Genomic DNA, 26,008 nt, shown 5'->3' with positions numbered 1-26,008 from the left:
AAAGAGGGAGATGAATATCCTGCTCTTAATTCAAAAGGGAGTACCAAGGGTAAATGCAAATCACACATGCCTTTATATTTACTTAAAATTGTAAATGCTGAAAAAGAGCTTCCTTATTATTGGTAGATTATAAGAAATATTGTTATCAAAAAAAAACCTATGTATACTCTGAGGAAATGACCAGAAAAGCTATTACAACGATCAATTCAATCCCTGTACAGAATCAAATCACTTAAGATGTTAAAACATTTCTACTTTTTTTAAAAGATAAAGTTGAAATATAAATTTAAGTGTAAAAGTTCCAAACCATTTATTCTCTGGCTTTAAGCCAGAATTCTCTAGTCTTTGTGGTAAAACACTTATCTGTTTGCCTTCACAGCATGCAGTGTGAGACCTGAAGATGAAGCCCCAGGAAGACCAAGCTCTGAGCAGGACCCCTCGTACACAATTGCTGGCATTTCAAAAGCCTTCAGGCTATGAGAAGAAGCACGCCAAGAGCCTCGGGCATTTCAATCAAAGTGAACGCTAACATTTTTCCTGCCAAGCAGTGTTGAAAGATGGCGATAGTGATGCCGTGATTTAAGCATTAGTTTTCTGACCTAGTATTCTTATTGGTTAAAATATTCCAATATCCAAGTGGCCTAATGATCATATTGGGAAATTACTGATCATGAAAAATTATTTTAAAAACATGAAATACACAAAAATATTAGAAGCTCCCTAAATGAACAGCTGTGAAAGTCGTCAATTATAAAAACATATTAACTCTTTATAATACAGTCACTAACAGATAAACTGGCTACATTTTTAAAATTTACTTACAAATCAACTGTTAAGACTTCAATTTCAATGTTATAATAGAGATTAGGTTCCATCCCTTAGCAAAATACCCCCTTCACAAAGTTCAAAAGACATCTGCAGATGAGACAGTAGCTATAGGCATAAGTCACTTTGCAAATAGTCTTAATTTGTTAAACCAAAATACCACTAGGGAGGAGGAAAGAAACAGACATTTGGAATGTTAGAAACTCAGATAAGCATATAACCAGGGAGGAGACAAGAATACCAAAGCACAAATTGTTCTCTTAAATAGAAAACATGACTGTCCATCAAAATATTAACTCTTGGGAGAGTTTTGCTGATTATGCTAGAGTAGCAGGGATCTTAAACAAATTTTCATTCAGTGTTACTGGGTCAACAAATCACTTGAGATTTTTGATTAGTGTCTCTACAGTCTAAATCGGTTCAATAATCAAACAAAGAAAAGTTCCTTTAATTCCAATTTATCTCTGGTTAATCATAGTTTAATGACTCTCAACCCCCAGTGTATATTAAGACAACACAAAAACTTCTGCGGCCTCACACCAAAAGAATCTCATTTAATTGGTCTGAAGCAGAGGCTGGCATAGATACATTTAATTTCTCAGGTAGTTCTAATGTGTAGCCAAGGTACAATATTTGACTTAGTTAATACTAGTTTAATTTCTCATATGATAATTGTATGTCTCCGTATACCAATTTATCTTTTTTTAAAGGTAAAAGATGTTTATACTCCATCTTCCATCTAAAACTGATGAATTAGTATAAATGTTTAAAATGTGTTATGGCTTTTTTCTCCTCCATTTAACATTTTCCATTTATGTATATATATATCACTAACTTCCTATATGCTTAGAGTTGTCTTGAAAGGTTTTCATCAAATTGTTGACCATGGTGCTGCTTTTAGGTTATTAAGACTTAGGACAATTTTTAGTTTTCTCTATACTTTTCATTTTTTTAAATATGCATGTATCATTTTATAAAATAAAGGCATCTTTGAAGTTTCAATTTGAAAATACTAAAGCTTTCATCTTCAAATTTTAAAATAATACAAAAGGTTGACATTTTTAATTAAAACCAGAGGGGTTGGCAAATGTTCTTAGAAAAGTCTATATTTTTCACACCTTAGCCATATACACTTTTGAGTTATTTCCAAAATAATTTTTTCTTTTCAAATTCATAACAATAGTTTTATTGTTATAAGACTATTTATAAAATATTATTTCTAAAAATGGAAAGAATTTTGACAATACTTAATATACTTACACAGACTCTGCATCCTTTTCCTTTTTAATTATTCCTGGTAAACCAAAAGTCTTTCTTTTCCTTGGTTTTATACCTTAAAATAAACATATATTGTTATAGAAACATAACTGTTCCTGATAAACATATTAAATTTATGAATGCATCTTGTATCCTGACACATGATTTGCTCATAAATGTTGATACTAAATTTGGATGAAAGAAATACAAGCATCAATTACTAAGCCCTAAAATTTAAATCAGGGTCATAATCTGTTTAAATTCTTCTTATGTTAATATAATATAGCCTGTTATTCAGCAAAAGGTTATACACAGAACAATCACTTGAGCAATGACATTCTCTCTTCCTCTAAATTACCTCAGGCAAAGCAAGCATTTGCAGATATCTTAAGACTTCAAAGAAAGTACATCATTCATTATAAGAGATTTGGTTATAAATGCAGGTCAGATCACATTCTCTGTATAAAAGGTCACAAAATATAAATGTGTTGGTTTTAAATAAATAGATGACAACAGGTCCATTAACAGTATGACAGATATTTATAATATGGCATTCTTTTGTACATGTGTTATCTCTAATAAAAACAATGTTATAAATGGATCCAACCATAAATGAGGAAAAATATCATTTCTGTTTTGCCAAATAAGGCAGTTCTTCCTCTTCTTGCATGACAAATTATTTTTGAAAGGTCAGTAATGCTATCAATTGTTAATAGAATTCAGCACTTAAAGCTTAGCTGTTGTTCAGTTGCTAAGTCGTGGACTCTGCGACCCCGTGGACTGCAGCACACCAGGCTTCCCTGTCCTCCACTATGTCCTGCAGTTTGCTCAAATTCATGTCCATTGAGTCAGTGATGCTATCTAACCATCTCATCCTCTGCTGCCCTCTTCTCCTTTCACCTTCAATCTTTCTCTGCATCAGGGTCTTTTCCAATGAGTTAACTCTTTGGATCAGGTGGCCAAAGTATTGAGCTTCAATTTCAGCATCAGTCCTTCCAATGAGTATTCACGGTTGATTTCCTTTAGGACTGACTGGTTTGAGTACACCCAAGCTAACTTCACATCTTGTAGATGAGGAAACTAGAAAGTATTATTTGTTTTTGTAACTCAGTGTTATACAGCTAGTTACCACTACAATCAGGATAATAATCCAAATCTCGCAGAATAATGTACTTGCTGTCATGTAAAACTAATTCCCTGAACCATATATTTGTATAGCATATTATAATATTTTTAAAATAAAATATATTTTTTTCCTCAGAGTAGGTATTATTTATTATAAACATTTTTAAAGAACTCTTTAAATTCTTTTCAGCTTTTCAGGAATCTTTAAAGATTACAGAAAACTTAAATAATTACTGCTCTTAATCAAACAGCTAGTAACTATAAAAAGTCTAGGTCCTAGAGCTCCTTGACCGCTGAAGTAATAACCTTACACCCAATAGCAAACCATTTCTCTAAACTCTTACACAGGTCTTGGAAAAAATCAAAGACTGCTTTCAATTATTTCTTGCAGCTCACAAAGTGAGACATATAAAACACAACACACACACACAAAAAAAACCCACGACAGAAAACTGCAGATATCTCTTGGGTTTCATACTATAAAAAACATAAATTTAAATAGGAAGGGTTGTGGACCCTTTCTCCAATTCAAATCATCAGCTATTTTGAATAACAGTCACATTAGCATTAATGCATAACCTTATTAATTACTGAAATGCTACCCACTGTAGAATAAGCAGTATATATCAATCTGTAGTGATGAGTTTCATATTTATAACATTAGAATGTTTAAAGAAGGATATCAATGGAGAAAACATTCTCAATGTATATCTAAAAGCAAATACGTGTTATATTTAATCTTTTAAAATATATATATTCTAACACATTAGTATCCCTTTGGGCAGACTTATTATTTATAAAGCAAACATTAATATAGGAAGCCTTTAAACAACATTCAGATTTTTTACGTAACTCCATAGACATGCTAACACCAATGGGTAGCAGCCTCTCTATTCAGTAAACAGAAGCTATCAGCTAGTTGCCACACATTACAACTAGCCAACTCACCTTCAACTGCACTAGCAGGGTCACATTCTTCAAATTCAATAAGGCCTAAAAGGAAAAACGTTATTACATGAACAAGTACTGGTTAAAAAAAAAAGTTACAGAAAACAATCAGATGGGATCCCATTACATCTTTTTAATGATTCTGAAATGTTTCAGGGTTACTTGATGTTAATTAAAATATTAGCAATAATTTAAAAATCAAACAGCAAGCATGTTCAGTGTTACTGAAAAAAACCTGAGACTGGCCCATTATTAGGACCACAATTTACTGAAAACCCTTTACATACGCTGCCACAGAACGGGAGCACAGAGCTCTAACGTGTAGCTGCTGCTGCTGCTGCTAAGTCGCTTCAGTCGTGTCCGACTCTGTGCGACCCCATAGACGGCAGCTCACCAGGCTCCACCGACCCTAGGATTCTCCATACAAGAATACGTGTAGCTAGGAGCCTGGTGTTTGTATGGCTGAGAGAAAACAACAGGAAGAGGCAGTTGCTGAATCCTTGGTTGTGCCAGTGGTAAGACCAAGGGGCCAACACAGCAAACACTCCTAGAATGGAAGCCAGGACCTTGCTTGTCCAGTTCACCACTGCGCCCTAGCAAATAATGTCTTCCATGAATATCTGCTAAATAAATAAGTGAATTAATTACATACTAGCTAAGAGGTGATGCTAAAGTCAAAACCCAGATCTATCCATATAGCAGGTCAAGGAATTGAAACTCTAGTTTGCAGGCAATGGGAAGAACTTTCATATGAGAAAGTGATACACATACACCTTCCTGAAAGCGGTCTTATAGAAAAATTAATTCAACACTGGTACGAGAGACAGACTGCAAAGAAGGGGACAAAAATAAAATGGAAACCAGCTGAAAAACAATTAAAATAGCCCTGAAATGACAGGTCTGCTGAGACTAACCTTAAATGCTACAAAATATGGTATCTTTCATATATTTAAAATACCAAATTATTTAGACAGTAAATAAAGTAGTGAAAAGCAGGAATTATTTTTCTATTGAAATATACATAAAATGAATTATCAAACTATAATTTTACGTTCCACTAAATTGTCACTTTAGCCCTGTTGTAATTTGTAACATACAAATTTATGCAAGTCCAGTTTTTTTGTGAAACAATTTTTAATTTATTAATGGTAATTGGTACAACCTGCTACATCAAGAGATTTTTAAATACAGCTTGAAGTAAAGAGTACAAAATAGATTTCACCACTGATCCTTCTGATATGTTAAGCTGAACTATAACTATGTCCAAATTTACGATCAGAGTTCTTGTAGGTCATTCCATTATGAAAGAAAACCACTAATGAACAAGGAAAATTTCTCTACAAGTAGGAGCATCTAAAAATATTGGCTAAAATGTCCTTATTTTTACCTCTAAGTCAAAGATTTACTTCCTCAGTTCCAGTTTCTATTCAAATACAGCAGATTAACATTTAGTGATAAGCAGAATAAAAGTCATAAATGTGACTTGATAAACAAGGTCTTAATTAATTAATTAGCAATACCGTCCCTACTGGGGCATTCTTACGATAAACATCATTTGGCTAAAACGAAAAAAATACATTCACTACTTCCATCCAAAAAATTCTTAAGAGTCAGAAAATGGCCCAGTTAAAATTTCAAGGACTTCAGGTCCGCTCTGTAAATCTGGAAGCTTAAAAATTCATTAAATCTAAGGGTAATGAGCTTGGTCTTAGAATCCTTTAAATGCCTACACTAATAGTTTACAAAGAGATGAGAACTGAAAGATTAATAAAGGTAAGAAATTTCAGCAGTATGTGCATCTGATAAACAGCCATCTTTTGCTTGGTTTAAGAATTATGAAGAATGAAAAATCTCTGCCTAAATCACCAACAGCTTATTATGTATTATTAATTTTATCACTTTACTAATAAAGCTTGAGAGACTATAACTACTCGTCAAAAAAAAAAAAAAGACAACCAGAAACGGAGTTAATCCAGAATTTTCCTATTACAAGCACATCATTTTTGTAACTATTTATAGAATCTCTAATATTCAAGCTATGGGCTTTTTCTAGGGAACAAAACAAAACAGCAATACCAAATTGCATTATTTACAATTTTAAAAAGCAGTATCTAGAAAATCTTTTAAAACAACACCTGAGCAAATACAGTATATATTCTTTTAAGATCTTTGGATGTCTTCAAATATGTGAAAATAGTAAACACATCCCTTAACCCTATTAACATCAATCCTTTCAAATAAAATTCTACATTTTTTTTCTCACGTTTTTACCCAGACATATCTTGATTATTTTTCCCTTTAGCTTTTTTAACATCTTCTTAAAATCCATTTGAAACAGAAAAATATCCAATAAAAATAAGCTATTCAAAAGGACATTTCTGAAATATCAGATGCCAAATCCTTTCAAATTATAAACTATATATTTAAAAAAATTAACTGACTTCCATCCATACACAATCTTTTCTATTAAAATAGAAATACTAACAGTTTCTGGAACAATCAAACTAAATATATGCCCTTAAAAAACCCATTAAATCATGCATGAAAGAGATTTTCTCTTTCAAATGGCATACACTCCACATGCTGTTTCACACGGCAAAGCTTTGCGTGCCTGGCTCAGTGCCAGTTGACGGCTCAGCTGGATATCAGTGCACATTCTGACCCCCCTTGTAGCATGTCACTTCTGAACTGTTTCACGAGTAGAAAGTTTATTCAGCATCTCCCCCAAATGCAGTCCACTGCCCATCATTCTGCTATTTAATCATAAGACAAGTTACTTTTTTTGACAGTACCAAAGCCAGAATGAGAGTCAGAAATAGTTTGCTACAACCGGAATTTCAATTGTTTTAGGCTCAATTAATTCTGTTGTCAAAATAAATAACTGCTCTTAGTACTTAGATTTTATGCTGGGCCACAAGGGCAATTTAGTTTATATAAAAGCAAATAAGACCATTTTGGCTCTGCCTCTTGATGCTCTTTTACACATTATCTAAAAATGCCATCAAGAGTTCAATTAAATGCAGAAGAAACTAAAGGCAGACCTCAAAGAGGGCCAACGATCCAAAACAAAACAATTCTTATATATGATGCTTTAATCATCAGGTAGGAATAAATTGTTGCTAGCAAGAGAAAAAGTCAATAACCTAAATAATTCATCCAAATTTAATTTGGAGCAAAACTTTTAAGAAATGTTACAGGAGGAAAGAATTTATTTAACACTAATCTTTAATCACTACATGTATTTTGTAGAATGAGGTAGACTATTAAAAAAATGTGAAACATTTAATTAATAGTTTCCATTCTTTTGGAAGCAATTCTAAATCTCAAGCCAACAACAAAACCAGCAACTTTGTCTAGTTATAAACTGGCCCCCAAACTCAAATAGGTTTGGGCTACCTAAATCAAGTATTTACTGCATATCCTCAACTAAAACCACAGATCACTGCTTCTAATTAGAAGCCAAAGTAAAACATACAAACGTGCCCAGACCTCAAAGTCTAACAAAAAGTGATGATAACGAGGGAGGGGTGGGGAGAGGGGAGGAGAGGTGGGGAGAGAGGAGGAAGAGAGAAAGAGACAAAGGGAAAGGCGGGGGGAAGGGTGCCCCGTAAACAGCGGGAGTCAGTGACATTCTCAAGCTTGCTCCTGGGCCTGTGGACCGCAACAGAGCCACATTCCTAGTGTCTCGGATGCTGAACCAGGAAAGCTAACAGGAAAAAGAGCATCAAACTCGAGCTTGCGGTGGTATGCAAAGGGCATGGAGGTTAAAGTCCTGGTTTTGCCACTTGCTTGTTGCCTGGTTACCCTGGACTAGTTACTTACCTTTTTTAAACCTAGGTCTTATCATTTTTATGAATGACATGGAGGGGTGATAGTACCTTTTGCCATATTTCCTTCCTCCTTCCTCTTTCTCTATCTACACCTATGGCAGACTAGAGAGACGTGCAATCATCTACGAGAACTCCAAAATTGCAACTCACTGCTCAACAACCATCAACAGGAGAATGCTGGATCCCACCCAAAAATAGATACCCCACGTTTAAGGGTAAAGGAGAAGCCACAGCAAGATGGGAGGAGGAGCGACATTGCGTTTAGAATCAAATCCCATACCGCCAGAGATGTTGGAGGGCTCAAACAAAACCTTGTGTGCACCAGGACCCAGAGATCCCACAGAGACTGAGACAGACCTGCCTTTGAATGTCTGAGCATCTCCTGAGGAGGCACGGGACAGCAGTGGCCTGCTGTAGGGGCAGGGGACTCTGGCTGCAGCAGACCTGGGTCACCTAGTATGTGGCATAAGCCCTCTTTGAGGAGGCCACCAGCAGCCCCAACACAGAGCTGGTGAGCAGATGACCCACAAACTGCAGAACAATTATACCAAAGAAATTCTCACACTGTTTATCAAGTTCTAGGACACACAACAGATTTCCCAATCTGAGGCGCTGGCAATGGGACTTAGAACCCCCAGAGAATTTGACTTTGGAGGCCAGTGGGATTTGACTACAGAACTTACACAGGACTGGGGAAACAGACTCTTGGGGGGCACAAACAAAACCTTGTGCACACCAGGAACCAGGAGAAAGGAAAAATGTCCCCACAAGAGACTGGGAGTGTCCAGGGGTCTCTGATGGAGGTTGGTCGACAGGGGTCTGCTGCAGGGTCAGGGGCGCTGAATACAACAGGGTGTGCACAAGTCTTTTTGAAGGAGGTCACCATTATCTTCATTACCCCACCATAGTTTGGCCTTAGCTCAAAGAACAGGGAAGGAACACAGCCCTGCCCATCAAAGGAAAATTGGAAAACTCACCAGTGGCCACAGGACTGGAAAAGGTCAGTTTTCATTCCAATCCCAAAGAAAGGCAATGCCAAAGATGTTCAAACTACCGCACAACTGCACTCATCTCACACGCTAGTAAGGTAAGCTCAAACTTCTCCAAGCCAGGCTTCAGCAATACATGAACCGTGAACTTCCAGATGTTCAAACTGGTTTTAGAAAAGGTAGAGGAACCAGAGATCAAATTGCCAACATCCGACGGATCATCGAAAAAGCAACAGATTTCCAGAAAAACATCTACTTCTGCTTTATTGACTATGCCAAAGCCTTTGACTGTGTGGATAACAATAAACTGTAGAAAATTCTGAAAGAGATGGGAATACCAGACCACCTGACCTGCCTCTTGAGAAACCTGTATGCAGGTCAGGAAGCAACAGTTGGAGATGGACATGGAACAACAGACTGATTCCAAATAGGAAAAGGAGTACATCAAGGCTGTATATTGTCACCCTGCTTATTTAACTTATATGCAGAGTACATCATGAGAAATGCTGGGCTGGAGGAAGCACAAGCTGGAATCAAGATTGCTGGGAGAAATATCAATAACCTAAGATATGCAGATAACAACACCCTTATGGGAGAAAGTGAAGAGGAACTAAAAAGCCTCTTGATGAAAGTGAAAGAGGAGAGTGAAAAAGTTGGCTTAAAGCTCAACATTCAGAAAACTAAGATCATGGCATCTGGTCCCATCACTTCATGGGAAATAGATGGGGAAACAGTGGAAACAGTGTCTGACTTTATTTTTGGGGGCTCCAAAATCACTGCAGATTATGACTGCTGCCATGAAATTAAAAGACGCTTGCTCCCTGGAAGGAAAGTTATGACCAACCTAGATAGCATATTTAAAAGCAGAGACATTACTTTGCCAAAAAAGGTCCGTCTAGTCAAGGCTATGGTTTTTCCAGGGGTCATGTATGGATGTGAGAGTTGGATTGTGAAGAAAGCTGACCACCGAAGAATTGATGCTTTTGAACTGTGGTGTTGGAGAAGACTCTTGAGAGTCCCTTGGACTGCAAGAAGATCCAACCAGTCCATCCTAAAGGAAATCAGTCCTGGGTGTTCATTGGAAGGACTGATGCTGAAGCTGAAACTCCAATACTTTGGCCACCTCATGCGAAGAGCTGACTCATTGGAAAAGACCCTGATACTGGGAGGGATTGGGGGCAGGAGGAGAAGTGGATGACACAGGATGAGACGGTTCGATGGTATCATCGATGCAATGGACATGAGTTTGGGTAAACTCCGGGAGTTGGTGATGGACAGAGAGGCCTGGCGTGCTGCGATTCATGGAGTTGCAAAGAGTCAGACATGACTGAGTGACTGAACTGATCTGAACTGAGCATGGCCCTGTCTATCAGAACAAGACCCAGTTTGCCCCTCAGTCAGTCTCTCCCATCAGGAAGCTTCTATAAGCCTCTTATCCTTAGCCATCAGAGGGCAGACAGAATGAAAACCACAATCACAGAAAGCTAATCAAACTGATCACATGGACCACAGCCTCATCTAACTCAACGTAACCATGAACCATCCTGTGTAGGGCCACCCAAGATGGCCGGGTCACAGTGGAGTGTTCTGACAAAACGTGGTCCACTGGAGAAAGGAACAGGAAACCACTTCAGTATTCTTGCCTTGAGAATCCCATGAAAAGGCAAAAAGATAGGACACTGAAAGATGAACTCCTCAGGTCGGTAGGTGCCCAATATACTACTGGAGATCAGTGGAGAAATAACTCCAGAAAGAATGAAGAGACAGAGCCAAAGCGAAAACAACATCCAGTTGTGGATGTAACTGGTGATAGAAGCAAGGGCCGATGCTGTAAAGAGCAATATTGCATAGGAACCTGGAATGTTTGGTCCATGAATCAAGGTAAATTGGAAGTGGTCAAATAGGAGATGGCAAGAGTGAACATTGACATTTTAGGAATCAGCAAACTAAAATGGATTGGAATGGGTGAATTTAATTCAGATGACCATTATATCTACTACTACAGGCAACAATCCCTTAGAAGAAATGGAGTGGCCCTCATCTCAACAATAGTCCAAAATGCAGTACTTAGGTGCAATCTCAAAAATGACAGAATGATCTCTGTTCGTTTCTAAGACAAACCATTCAATATCACAGTAATCCAAGTCTATGCCCCAACCACTAATGCTGAAGAACAGTTCTATGAAGACCTGCAAGACCTTCTAGAACTAACACCAAAAAAAGTAGCCTTTTCAGCACAGGGGACTGGAATGCAAACGTAGGAAATGAAGAGATACCTGGAGTAACAGGCAAATTTGGCCTTGGAGTACAAAATGAAGCAAGCAGGGCAGAGGCTAACAGAGTTTTGCAAAGAGAACATACTGGTCATAGAAAACACCCTCTTCCAACAAGACAAGAGATGACTCTACACATGGACATCACCAGATGGTCAATACCGAAACCAGATTGATTCTATTCTTTGCAGCCAAAGACGGAGCTCTATACAGTCAGTAAAAATAAGACTGGGAGCTGACTATGGCTCCAACCAGAAACTCGTTATTGCAAAATTCAGACTTAAATTGAAGAAAGTAGGGAAAACCACTAGACCACTCAGGTATGACCTAAATCAAATTCCTTATGATTATACAGTGAAAGTGACAAATAGATTCAATGTATTAGATTTGATAGAGTGCCTGACAAACTATGGACGGAGGTTTGTGACATTGTACAGGAGGCAGTTATCAAGACCATCCCCAAGAAAAAGAAATGCAAAAAGCCAAAATGACTGTCTGGGGAGGCCTTACAAACCCCTGAGAAAAGAAGAGAAGCTAAACGCAAAGGAGAAAAGGAAAGATATACCATCTGAATGCAGAGTTCCAATGAACAGCAAGGAGAGATAAGAAAGCCTTCCTCAGTGATCAAAGCAAAGAAATAAAGGAAAACAACAGAATAGGAAAGAGTAGAGATCTCTTCAAGAAAATCAGAGATACCAAGGGAACATTTCATGCAAAGATGGACACAATAAAGGACAGAAACGGTATGGACCTACAGAAGCAGAAGATATTAAGAAGTGGTGGCAAAAAATACACAGAAGAACTATACAAAAAAGATCTTCATGACCCAGATAATCATGATGATGTGATCACTAATCTAGAACCAGACATCCTGGAATGTGAAGTCAAGTGGGCAGTTCTCATTCCAATCCCAAAGAAAGGCAATGCCAAAGAATGCTCAAACTACCACACAATTGTACTCCTCTCACAAGCTAGCAAAGTAATGCTCAAAATTCTCCAAGCCAGGCTTCCACAGTACATGAACTGTGAACTTCCAGATGTTCAAGCTGGATTTAGAAAAGGCAGAGGAACCAGATCAAAGTGACAACATCCACTGGATCATCGGAAAAGCAACAGAGTTTCAAAAAAACATCTACTTCTGCTTTATTGATAATGCCAAAGCCTTTGACCATGTGGCTCACAACAAACTGTGGAAAATTCTTAAAGAGATGGGAATAACAGACCACCTTACCTGCCTCCTGAGAAATCTGTATGCAGGTCAAGAAGCAACAGTTAGAACTAGACATAGAACAACAGACTGGTTCCAAATAGGAAAAGGAGTACGTCAAGGCTGTATATTGTCACCCTACTTATTTAACTTCTATGCAGAGTACATCATGAGAAATGCCAGGCTTGATGAAGCACAAGCTGGAATCAAGATTGCCAGGAGAAATATCAATAACCTCAGATATGCAGACGACACCACCCTCAAGGCAGAAAGCAAAGAGGAACTAAAGAGCCTCTTGATTAAGGTGAAAGAGGAGAGTGAAATAGCTGGCTTAAAACTCAACATTCAGAAAACTAAGACCATGGTATCCAGTCCCATCACTTCATGGCAAACAGATGGGGAAACAATGGAGACAGTGAGACTTTATTTTCTTGGGCTCCAAAATCACCACAGATGGTGACTGCAGCCATGAAATTATCCTTGGAAGTAAAGCTATGATCAACCTAGACAGATATTAAAAAGCAGAGACATTACTTTACTGACAAGGTCTGTCTAGTCAAAGCTAGGGTTTTTCCAGTAGTCATGTATGGATGTGAGAGTTGGAATATAAAGAAAGCTGAGCACCAAAGAATTTATGCTTTTGAACTGTAGAAGACTCTAGAGAGTCCCTTGGACAGCAAGGAGATCAAACCAGGAAATCAGTCCTGAATATTCACTGGAAGGACTGATGCTGAAGCTCCAATACTATGGCCACCTGATGTGAAGAACTGACTCCCATGAAAAGATCTTGATGCTGGGAAAGACTGAAGGCGGGAGGAGAAGGGGAGACAGAGGATGATGGTTGGATGGCATCACCGACCTGATGGACATGAGTTTGAGCAGGCTCTGGGAGTTGGTGATGGACAGGGAAAGCTAGCGTGCTGTAGTCCAAGGGGTCGCCGAGTTGGACACGACTGAAAAACTGAACTGATCTGTTCTACACATACTCAGAGACACATCTTGTTTTTTGTCCACTAAATCATTAGAAAATAAAGTTGCAACATCAATACTACTTCATTTCAGGAGTATTTCTTTTAATAAAGGTTTGTAGAGGCAGTTCCCTCAATCCAAGTCCTAGTTGCCTCTGACTCTCCTAATGCAATGTTTCCTGTATTAGAAGCACCAGGAGGCCTTGTTAAACCACAAATTGTTGGGGCCTTCTGCAGAGTGTCCTATACAGAAGATCTAGGTTGGTGCTCACGAATTTGCATTTTAAACAAATTCCCAGGTGATGTGGTTGGTCCTAGGATCACACTTTGAGAATGATAGTCCCAATGATTCCCTGGGTCCACTGTCAGATATTCAGTAAGTCCAGACAGTGTTTCTTCCATTTTACAAACTGCCTGCGTGCATGCTCAGTCATTCAGTCCTGGGACTCCACAGACTGTAGCCCACCACGGTCCTCTGTCCACGTGATTATCCTGGCAAGAATACTGGAGTGGGTTGCCATTTCCTTCTCCAGAGGATATTCCCAACCTAGGGACTGAACTCACTTCTCCTGTGGCTTCTGCATGGGCAGATGGAGTCTTGACCACTGAACCACGGAGTCACCAGGGAAGTACCACCAACTGCCCAACAATCTTACGAAAATACAGTTTCTAATTCAGTAGGTCTGGGGTAGGGCTTGAGTGTCTGCATTTATGACAAGCATCCAGTGATGTAATGCTTCAATTTCTCAACAATGGCTGCATATTAGAATCAGACAAGTTTTAAAATATAGTGATACCAAGGACCCACCCTACACCAGTAACATCAAAATTTCTGGGATAGTACAACTGTCTGTACATTTTTTAAAAAGAGATAGAAATAAAAAGGAAAAGGAAAATATTTTTCAACAAATGATTCTCACTGGTAGCCAAGGCTTGAGAAGCAGTGATGAAGCTAATTTAGGAACCTTGGCGTTAAATAAAAAAAAACAGGTTTTAACCACAGAATTTCAGTCACTGTGAAACCTATATTTTCACCAAGTTCTCCAACACGGCATCTTGGCACTGAAATATAATCTCTTCCTATATCCAAAATCTGACACTGCTTCCATTCCCCCAACTGAGTCATGTTTTCACTTTCTGGGATCCTAGTAAAACCTTCAGGAATTAAACACTCTGCTTGCTGTAATAATCTCTTTTCTCTGGGAATTTCCCCTTGTTCACAAGTGGTACAGCAGCCACGTTTAAGGCCACATGACCTAGTGAGGAGTAACTGAACTAGAAAGAAGATTACCCCAACCCAAGATTACCTAGACCAGGTTCTTTCTGGTCAAGAAAAGGGACAAAAACCTGGGTTAATTCTGAGCTGTGGATGCAGTTAAGGGACAAGTGAAAATATCTAGAATTTACTAAGAGATCACCTTACATAATGTACCTGGAGAAGCAAAGAAAGCCGTTCTGCAAAGAAAAAAAAAGCAGTAGAAATGCAGAGACTGAGTAAAAGAAAAATAATACCTAGTATTTCTACTGGTTTGGGTTTCTTTCTGTAGCCTGGCTATATTCCTGATTTTGAATCCTTGGGGTACCTCAGTTTCTTTTCCATAAACTTCCTTTTAAGGTCAAGTTGATTTAACTTCCTTTACATACTGCAAAAGGAACTAAAACCCTGTCTTTATTCTGATGCACATGTAAAAATTGTAATGAGCTTCCTTTAGTTTTTTCTTTTTTTACTTCTTTTTTTTTTGGGGGGGGGGTCAGTGTTTATACATTGAACAGGCTTTCCTGGTAGCTCAGACGGTAAAGAACCTCCCTGCAGTGCAGGAGACCTGGGTTCAATCCCTCGGTTGGGAAGATCCCCTGGAGAAGGGAATGGCTACCCATTCCAGTATTCCTGCCTGAAGAATTCCATGGACAGAAGAGCCTAGCAGGCTACAGTCCATGGTGTTGCAAAAAGCTGGACACAACTGAGCAACTGAACACACACACACACTGAATATTTTTAATGGTTACTTCAAATTAATGAACTAAGTTTTTCTTAAAGTCTGCTCAAAACAGTTTAATCTTTACTTCACAATTTAGGATTATTATTATGATGATCAGTTACTGTGCTGTGATACGACCACAGATGTAGTTGGTGCAGGGTATCAGATTAAATGATTTCTGAATCCAAGAAGAGCAGAATCAACTTTTGAAAAAAAAAAATTAGTATCGTTATAAGTTACACAATTCTAATGTATTGTCAAGCCTGCTACTATCTACATAAAAAAGTACATTCTCTAACAAAGTTAGGCAAAGATTTTCTATAAAAAGTCAAGATAGTAAGTATTTTAGACATTGTGAGTCATAAAGTCTGTCACAGCTAGTGACCTTGGCTACTGCAGAGTGAAAACAGCCAAGACATGGGTCACAGCAGACAACTGTGACTGGTTTCAAAAAACTTTCATGGACACCAACACTTGAATTTTATAATTTTATGTATCACAAAATACATGTTTGTATTCATTCTTTGTAGGCCTCAAAAATAAGAGGCAAAGCTAAATCTGGCTCAATAGATAATCATTATCTGGAGGCATACGCATCCCACAGGGCAGACGTCTATGCCTCTGTTCTAGGTAGTTAGGACACAATAGGTAGAGGGGTACTCCTGGGCAAAGCAAAGCTTTTCTGTGTTGTCTGCTCTGGAAGTTGTCCTCTTTCACTCTCCTATTTGTGCAAATCTTATTATCCTCTTCACTAATCATCATCCATTCTTTTCTCTTTCTCTGATCACTCCCATTTGCTATCAATTAGAAAAATGAAGTAATCCAGCAAATCCAGTGTGGTTTGTGGGTCTTTGGTTTTATCAGCTAATTTGAATTTTGCTTTCTACAAAAGGGTTTCAATGCTTCTCTGAATTAAAAAAAAAAAAAAACTTTGTGGAAGAAGGTTCAATTTATAGATTTGGCATTACTCAAAATCATTGATGAGCCTGGAAAGATGATCACTAGATTTTTTTCAACTATATTTAAAATAATACTCCATTATCTGTACCCTATATTTAAAATAATATACCTAAAATTAGAAGCTGAAAAATTCTAAAGGTCTAAACTAATCAATTTCACATTTAGGCAGTCTGACTACAAGAATCTCATTTTTCCTTTTTTCTTGGTGACTGGTTTAATTTTATGTCTACCTTTCTGGGGCTTTTTCTATTTGTAACTTTAAACACAGTATATAGTCTCTGCTGCTGCTGCTAAGTTGCTTCAGTCGTGTCCGACTCTGTGTGACCCCATAGAGGGCAGCCCACTGGGCTCCTCTGTTCCTGGGATCCTCCAGGCAAGAATACTGGAGTGGGTTGCCATTTCCTTCTCCCTGGAAGTCCTCAAATGGAAGCCATAAATCTATATTATCATATAATGAAAATATAGATAAGCTTTGCAACAAAATCTTTTATTTAAACATATTAGACACTGGTTTACCAACTTTTTATTTAAGTTATCTATCCTTCTATTTCTTATAAATGGAAACTTGCTTAGCTTTTATGAATTATAAACAGCACAGAGCAGAATTAGCAGAATGACTGTAAAACAGGAAATTTAAAAAATACAGATTTTAATCTTAATTTTAGCTGCAACTAAAACATATGAGAATGAATAGAAATACTAGGATAATGTCATTAGAACATAATAAGCCATTCAAAATTAGAAAACACCTGTTTATTCATAACTCTTTCAGACCACAGTGCTTTGATATTCAAAGCATCCACTTAAGAGTAACTCAAATTCCAGAAAAGCCAGGCAGTACACTTAAAAAGTAATGACAAGAACAGTATGGACATTCCTCAAAAAATTAAAAATAGAACTACTATATGATCTAGCAATTCCACTTCTCCATATTTATCAGAAGAAAATTAAATCCCTACCGGAAAAAAAAAAAATCTGCACTCTCATGTTCAGTGTATGTATGTGCTTAGTCGCTCAGTCACGTCCAACTCTTTGCAACCCCATGGACTGTAGCCCACCAGGCTCCTCTGTTCATGGGGATTCTCCAGGCAAGAGTACTGGAGTGGGTTGCCATGCCCTTTTCCAGGGGATCTTCCCAACCCAGGGATCGAACCCAGGTCTTCCACATTGCAGACAGATTCTTTACCATCTGAGCTACCAGGGAAGCTCCATGTTCAGTGTGGCACTATTTATAAGACCAAAGACATGGAAATAACCTAAGAGTCTACTGACAAATGAATGGATCAAAGAAAAAAATATATATATATATACATATATATATATATATATCTCTACACACACAAAACAGTCAGCCATGAAAAGAAGAAAATCCTGTCTTTGTGACAACACAGAAGGAAATTGAGGGCATTATGCTAAGTTAAATAAGTCAGAGAAAGACAAATACTCTATGATCTCACTTACATGTGGAACCTAAAAAAAAAACTGAACTGACAGATACAGAGTGGGTGAGGGGAAAACCCACTGGATAAAATGGGTTAAAGGTGGTCAAAATATTCAAACTTCCAGTTATAGGACAAAATAAGTCCACAGACATAATGAACAACATGGTGATTTTAGTTAACAATATTATATTATGTATTTGAAAGCTGCTAAGAGAGTAGAGTCATCCCTCAGTAGCTGAAGGCGACTGGTTCTAGGATCCCTGTGGATACCAAATTCTGAAGATGCTCAAGTCCCTTATATGGCATAATGCAGTCGGTCCTCCATGTCCGTGAATGTGGAATCCTCAGATAGAGAGGGCCCACTGCAGTCCTTAAAAGTTCTTATCACAAGAAAAACAATTTAACTATGTGTGGGAATAGATGTTAACTAAACTTACTCTGGCAATCATTTTGCAATATATACATATATCATTATGTTGCATACCTTAAAGCTAACACAACGTTATTTGTCAATTGTAACTCAATAAAAAAGTAATAACAAAAATGATACTACATATTATAAAATATATATATTGTTATATATGTATATTTATATTTAATTTTAATATATATGTTTGCTGTGATCCACACAGTCAAAGGCTTTGGCATAGTCAATAAAGCAGAAATAGATGTTTTTCTGGAACTCCCTTGCTTTTTCGATAATCCAACCGACGTTGGCAATTTGATCTCTGGTTCCTCTGCCTTTTCTAAATCCACCTTGAACATCCTGTGGAAGTTCACGGTTCACGTATTGCTGAAGCCTGGCTTGGAGAATTTTGAGCATTACTTTGCTAGCGTGTGTGATGAGTGCAATTGTGCATTAGTTTGAACATTCTTTGGCATTGCCTTTCTTTGGGATTGGAATGAAAACTGACCTTTTCCAGTCCTGTGGCCACTGCTGAGTTTTCCAAATTCGCTGGCATATTGAGTGCAGCACTTTCACAGCATCATCTTTTAGGATTTGAAATAGATCAACTGGAATTCCATCACTTCCACTAGCTTTCTTCATAGTGATGCGTCCTAAGGCCCACTTGACTTCACATTCCAGGATGTCAGGCTCTAGGTGAGCGATCACACCATTGTGATTATCTGGGTTGTGAAGATCTTTTTTGTATAGTTCTTTTGTGTATTCTTGCCACCTCTTCTTAATATCTTCTGCTTCTGTTAGGTCCATACCATTTCTGTCCTTTATTGAGCCCATCTTTGCATGAAATGTTCCCTTGGTATCTCTTAATTTTCTTGAAGAGATCTCTAGTCTTTCCCATTCTATTGTTTTCCTCTATTTCTTTGCACTGATCACTGAGGAAGGCTTTCTTATCTCTCCTTGGTATTTTTTGGAACTCTGCATTTAAATGGAGACATCTTTACTTTTCTCCTTTCCTTTCATCCTAGAGGAAATCAGTCCTGAACATTCACTGGAAGGACTGATGTTGAAGCTGAAACTCCAACACTTTGGCCACCTAATGCGAAGAACTGACTCATTGGAAAAGATCCTGATTCTGGGAAAGACTGAAGGCGGGAGGAGAAGGGGATGACAGAGGATGAGATGGTTGGATGGCATCACTGACTCAATGGACATGAGCTTGAGTAAACTCTGGGAGTTGGTGATGGACAGGGAGGCCTGGTATGCTGCAGTCCATGGTGTAGCAAACAGTCGGACACGACTGAGCGACTGAACTGAACTGAATATATATGTATTTTTATTAAATATACATATTATATATGTATATTTATGTTATATATAAAATAGTCTCAATGAATAGGGAGAAAATTTAATGCTCTCAAAGTGTGATTTACACAGGAGAATTGGAGACATAGAGCTAGAGATTATATCTTTCAACAGATAACTGATTAAAGAAAAAATACTCATTTTTCAGTGCAAGACAAATAGGTTAACTTTCAGTTATACAAAGTTTCTAAAGAAGTGGGCCTCCTGCTTTCTTTTAAAATTGTTTGTGTCCCATAGGACTAAAACCAGTTTACAGAAGAACTCATCCACCAGAGGGAGCCCTTACAAAAGAGAAGAAAAAGTACCTGCAGTATGCGTGTGTGTTTGTGTGCGTGTGTGTGAGATGTGTGTGAAAGAGTGTGTGTGTGTGTGAGAGAGAGAGAGAGAGACAGAGAATGTTTGTGTGTGTGTGTTTTGACTCTGCAACCCCGTGGACTACTGTCTGCCAGGCTCCTCTGTCCATGGGATTTCCCAGGCAAGAATACTGGAGTGGGTTGCCATTTTCTACTCGAGGGGATCTTCCCGACCCAGGAATCAAACCCTCATCTCCTGCATTGCAGGCAGATTCTTTACCGCTGAGCTACCAGGGAAGCCCTAGTATACACAATTGAAGGCAGTGTATTTCTTACAAAACAAAATTCTTTAAATCCAGTAATTTCTTACAATCACATATATTATTTTGAGAAATACAAAATTTCCATTACTGTAATGAGCTCCCTCTAGTGCCCATAAATAGAAGAAATATGTATGAAAGAGCTGTAACTTGTCGCCCACAGCAAGTCAACTAGAGAAGTGTTATTTATCCTTTCCATTCCACCCCCACTCACACTTTTTCTTTCCCCTAAGTTAGTTCTAGGATCATTTATTTTGAAAAGCAGTCACCTATATACACAATGTCAACCGTCATCCTAAAACAGTCACCTAATTCTGGGATAAATAATTTTAGGAAAGCCCATGTCATCACCAATCTTGGCCTCCCTCTTAGCCTTTAGTCACAGAAATTTTCTACATGTCTTTGTATATCTTGAGGCAAATACATTTAAATTTATAAATAAACAATACCCCATAGTACCTATCTATTAATCGAGTATGTATTAATTTTGGGAAAATAACACTAAGTAGTCAATAAATGTTACATTATCTCAGGTAAACCTCACAACAACCCCATGAGGTAGGTACTATTAGTATCCTCACTTTATAGCTGAAGACTTTGAGGCTTAAACATCTCACTAGTAGTAAAGTATAGATCACAAACTACCGGGTTAAGTACTATGCTATATCACAGATAAGAAAGTAACTGAACTTACTGAGATAACTGTAGATTTACACAGCATTTTAAAAAAGGAAAAAGGAAAGAAATACAACAAGATTCCTTGTACATGTGGCCCAGTTTCCTGCAATAACATTTTGCAAAACTACAAAATAATGTCACGAAGAGGATACTAATAATGATACAATTTACCAACCTCACTCACTTTACCAATAAAGGTCCATGTAGTCAAAGCTAATGTTTTTCCAGTAGTCATGTATGGATGTGAGAGTTGGACTGTAAAGAAAGCTGAGCGCTTAAGAATTGATGCTTTTGAACTGTGGTGTTGGAGAAGACTCTTGAGAGTCCCTTGGACAGCAGGAGATCAAACCAGTCAATCCTAACGGAAATCAACCCTGAATATTCATTGGAAGAACTGATGCTGAAGCTCCAATACTTTGGCCACCTGATGCGAAGAACTGACTCACTGGAAAAGACCCTGATGCTGGGAAAGACTGAAGCCGGGAGAAGGGGACGACAGAGGATGAGATGGTTGGATGGCATCACCGACGAAATGGACATGAGTTTGGGTAAACTCCAAGAGTTGGTGATGGACAGGGAGGCCTGCGTACTGCAGTCCATGGGGTCGCAACGAGTTGGACACGACTAAGCGACTGAACTGAACTGACAATGAAAAGTCAGCGATGTATGAGTAATGCAGTTATCAAGTTCATAATCATATAGCCAAAGCATTAATATGCTCTACAATGTAAACTAGACTAGAGAACTCTTTACTGCCCCTGTCTTTAGAAACCCCCTGCTGCACTCAGTGGTGTAGGTAAAGGAGAGAGCCTGAAGGGAAAAATACTGAAGAAACTGAATCAATACAATTTAAAACTTAACGAAATGTGAGAAAAAGGAAGTGAAGATGATTTAGATTTTGGCTCAGAGGGTGAAGCATCCGCTTGCAATGAGGGAGACCCGGGTTCAATCCCTGGGTCGGGAAGATCCCCTGGAGAAGGAAATGGCAACCCATTCCAGTACTCCTGCCTGGAAAATCCCATGGACAGAGAAGCCTGGTAGGCTACAGTCCATGGGGTCGCAAAGAGTCGGACACGACTGAGCGACTTCACTGCACTTTCATCGTGAACTACACTAAAGAAAAATGGCTCACAGACTTCTCAAATCACTTATTCATTTTCCTGAATTCTAAACTAGATTTTAACTTCAGTCCACTGAGGACTGAATATTTTTTACCTGTGGAGTGAAAACAAATATCTTGAAAGAATATGGAATAAATAGATTTAAAAAATCTAGATGTCTATAAGTATAATAAATAGATTCAAGAAATCTATTAAAAGAAGACTGTAAGTATGCTGAGTAGGTAAGAGAATGGTGCTTATGATATCTGATATAAAATGTGTATTAAAAGTGAGATTAAGGAAACCTATGATCATCTCTTCATAAAATAGGAAAGAGGATTCCTATACTCACTGGTATGTCCCCAGTGGCTAAAACAGTACCTAGAATCCTGTGAGCACTCGATAAAAACATTGAATACATATATGAATGAGGAAAGAAAATTTAAATTCTTACTAAATTTTAAGAAAGGTTCTCCACTGTCTTTAATGCTGAGGGCTCAATATTCTCTCTCACTCTGTCTTATTATAAAATGGCCTTCTGTTGCTAACTATACTTACAAAAATATAAACTTTAATATATTCATTTAGTAAAAGTATGACAACCATTTTACTAAGTAAGTGTTAGTCACTCAATCATGTCTGACTCTTTGCAACCTCATGGATTGTAGTCTGCCAGACTCCTCTGTCCATGGAATTCTCCAGGCAAGAATACAGAAGTGGATTGCCATTCCCTTCTCCAGGGGATTTCCTGACCCAGGGATTGAACCCACGTCTATTGTATTGCAGATAGATTCTTTACTGTGTGAGCCACCAGGGAAGCCCATGATAACCATTTTAGGTAGTACTAAATTATTAATACTGAAGGTCAAAACAAAAACCTAATGCACCATCTGACACAAAGTAAATGATATTGGAGGTTTCACACATATTTTTAGCTATCTCCAAAGCTCCATTTTGCAGTTTTGGAATTTAAAGGCAAACACATTTGTTACTGAATGGGAAATATGAATATGGCTCCTTGCAGAGTCTGCTCTCTTACCAGGTCTTTCCTTCCCAGTGCCTTTTGACTCAGCAAATTTTTGTATCAAGCTTTCAACTGTAGTATTGGCCATGTTATTTATAAATTCTTCATGGACCTATTAAAATGAAATAAAGAAGTTTTTTTCATTTTCCATAAATATTCTTACTGTATTTCAGACAACACTTCCACAAAACAATTAAAATAGAAGTCAGTGCAATGACATGTTCATATCTTGAGTGTTTTAGAGACATCAGTCCTACAAGAACTAAAACTCATAAAGCAATGAAAATAGTATTAGAATTTTAGTAACAAAGAAAACAGACTTCATCTTTCTCTGCTATTATTTCGATGCACCCTAAATATCATCATTAAACCACTTTTATATTTTTGGAAAATTTCTAAGTATAAATTCTGTAACTTACTGAAGTTGCTATTCTAAATTTTAAAATAATAAAACTTTAAAAAAGAAATATTCAAAAATTGTTAACAGCAGAATTTTAATGTAAAGAGACTGAGCAAAGTTAATTTTAAAAATTAAATTATCATCCTTGCTAGGATGACAAACTCCAGGTTATTTCATATTTAATACATGTAAATATATACTCTTTATCTGAAATAATTCAGCACCATGCAATGAGTTTGGATTTTTAAAGTCATAAGAGAACATAAAATTCTCATGAATCAGTTCACTAAAAGTGAAAACTTACCTGGCCTATTTGCAAATGAATTTCCTTAATAGCATTTGACAAGGATCCTATAATTTCTTTTATGTGAATGAGATGAGTTTGTTCAATATCCTGAAATTTCTGGGTAGCAAATATAAAAAATAAATTACACACACACAGATATATTCTGAAATTAAAACACTTTTTCGAAGTCATCTGAATACAGCTAACCAAATTTAGCAAGTTACCATTATTATATAATATTTAACAATGCTTTAAAAAGCAGAGACATTGCTTTGCCAACAAAGTCCATCTAGTCAAAGCTTTGGTTTTTCCAGTAGTCATGAATGGATGTGAGAATTGGACTATAAAGAAAGCTGAATGCTGAAGAATTGATGCTTTTGAACTGTGGTGTTGGAGAAGACTCTTGAGAGTCCCTTGGACTGCAAGGATCCAACCAGTCCATCCTAAAGGAAATCAGTCCTGAATATTCATTGGAAGGACTGATGTTGAAGCTGAAACTCCAATACTTTGGCCACCTGATGTGAAGAACTGATTCATTTGAAAAGACCCTGATAATGGGAATGACTGAAGGCAAGAGGAGAAGGGGACAACAGAGGATGAGATGGTTGGATGGGATCACTGACTCAATGGACATGAGCTTGAGTAAGCTCTGGGAGTTTGTGTTGGACAGGGAAGCCTGGCATATTGCAGTCCATGGGGTCGCAAAGAGTTGGACACAACTTAGTGACTGAACTGAACTGAACAGTGCTTCTAGATAAATGAGTCTAGTAAACATACTGAAATATAACGTCAGAAAAAGTTAACTTTTTGTTGTGCCATTTCACAGGCAAATATGAATTTTTTCAGTATTAGAAGATACCACAAATTAAAATCTATAATCATGGTCAGAAAATTAGGAGGAGACCCAGAAGAGAATAGTGTCAAAAAAACAAAGAAGTATTTAAAAAAAAAATGAAAAACAACTAGCTGGCAGAGCTAAAACTACAGTTACTCCTTAAGACTTTACAATCTAGTCCAGTGGCTTTCAAAATGTCAAACTCTTAAAATGTTAATATATACTCTCCAAAAGAGGTAGTCTATCGTTTAAGAAATCTGTGAAAACTTGTGTGTATACTCTATCTCAGCAGTTCTCAACTGAAGGCAGGGATGATTCAGATGACCTGGGGAATGTTTTCAAACTACAGAACACATGGACCCTCCAGGACCACTCAGGAAATGGGCTAGAAATAAGTAAGACTATTGCTGGGAAAAAAATTGCACGTTATTGTGGTATTTACTTCCCGGAAAGAAAACTAGTGCTATACTTCGCTTCACAATAAACATATTAAAAACTGAAGTAACTGAGAAATACTAAGTAACAAAGCTTGTTTTACTCTGCTTAACCCTGTGTCTTCCAAATTTCTTTAACCACACAACCCTTCTTTTCCTCTCTGAGTATCTATTAATATCTCACAGAACAATAATATTCTTCAAAACAGGATTTGGGAAATGCTGAACTAGTCATTTTCAAATTTAAAAAAAAAAAATACATCTGTCATTTCCACTGCCAAACCTGATTACCCTCTTTCTTGCCAAATTACACCAGGTCTAAGGAGCAGGCCTAGATGTTTGCTATTTTTCCCTAGTTTATCAAATTAAATTCCCTCACCCCATATTAAGTGTTCAGTTTCCTTCAGCATGCATCAGAAATCCCTAAGCCAAATGATCATATCCATATTTGTGTAAAGGGTCTGAACTTCAAAAAAAAATCAATAATGGTGAAATTATAGTTTTGGCCAAAAACCTACCAATTTTATTCGTGAGGAATGATAGAGTTAAAATACAGAACTTGTTTTGGCTAATTTTGACCAAGTCCAATGAGAATACCAAAATTGCAAGATCCTAAATTACTCTTTAAGAACTGAGGAACAGCCAGCTGGAACATGATTCTACTTTATGTTTCTATTATAAGAATTCACCCTCACCTTAAATTTTGGCAATTTGATGAACAAGACATTTTCTCACAGAAAGGTAGTCTCAAATCCAGGAAAGACTGGTCAAACAGCCACTAATTTCATATGGATGATTCCTAATTCCAAGAAAACTGTGCACCTTCTTTCTCTTTTGAAACACCAAACCTAAGTCAGATCCTTAATAATTGAGAAATATCTTGAAGCGTGAAGCCAAACAGAACCTAAAAGCATGATTTAGCTGCAATTTTGAAATTATGCTTTATTTCCAGTGGGAAGATATTGCTAAATATCACAATTCCTCAAAATTAGTGACTACTAAATAAATTCAGTTATTTAGAAAAGAGATACAGTATCAAGTGTTTGAATATAAATGAATAAACTTTC

General features: G+C 37.4%; 1 protein-coding gene and 1 long non-coding RNA gene across 2 annotated transcripts in view; one reads left to right on the top strand and one right to left on the bottom strand.

Moving 5' to 3' along the window:
• The window catches only part of FCHO2 (FCH and mu domain containing endocytic adaptor 2), a 121,728-nt gene that overhangs the window by 48,657 nt on the left and 47,063 nt on the right, over positions 1-26,008 (bottom strand). Inside the window, exons 7-10 of the mRNA XM_081518548.1 lie at positions 23,691-23,789; positions 23,002-23,098; positions 4,156-4,200; positions 2,086-2,158 (exon numbers count right to left, since the gene is read on the bottom strand). Coding sequence (XP_081374674.1) covers positions 2,086-2,158; positions 4,156-4,200; positions 23,002-23,098; positions 23,691-23,789 — 314 coding nt within the window. The remainder of the gene's footprint in view (positions 1-2,085; positions 2,159-4,155; positions 4,201-23,001; positions 23,099-23,690; positions 23,790-26,008) is intronic.
• On the top strand, positions 15,129-21,394 carry LOC145516830 (uncharacterized). Its single transcript, XR_014061796.1, has 2 exons — positions 15,129-17,378; positions 20,450-21,394. It is a non-coding gene; the product is annotated as an uncharacterized LOC145516830 (long non-coding RNA).

The sequence above is a fragment of the Giraffa tippelskirchi genome, chromosome 8 (genome assembly GCF_054371585.1).
Source record: "Giraffa tippelskirchi isolate mGirTip1 chromosome 8, T2T-mGirTip1v1.2.pri, whole genome shotgun sequence".
Classification (NCBI taxonomy): Eukaryota; Metazoa; Chordata; class Mammalia; order Artiodactyla; family Giraffidae; genus Giraffa; species Giraffa tippelskirchi.
The sequence above is the reverse complement of the archived record's forward strand: the minus strand, read 5'-3'. Positions and strand labels throughout refer to the sequence as shown.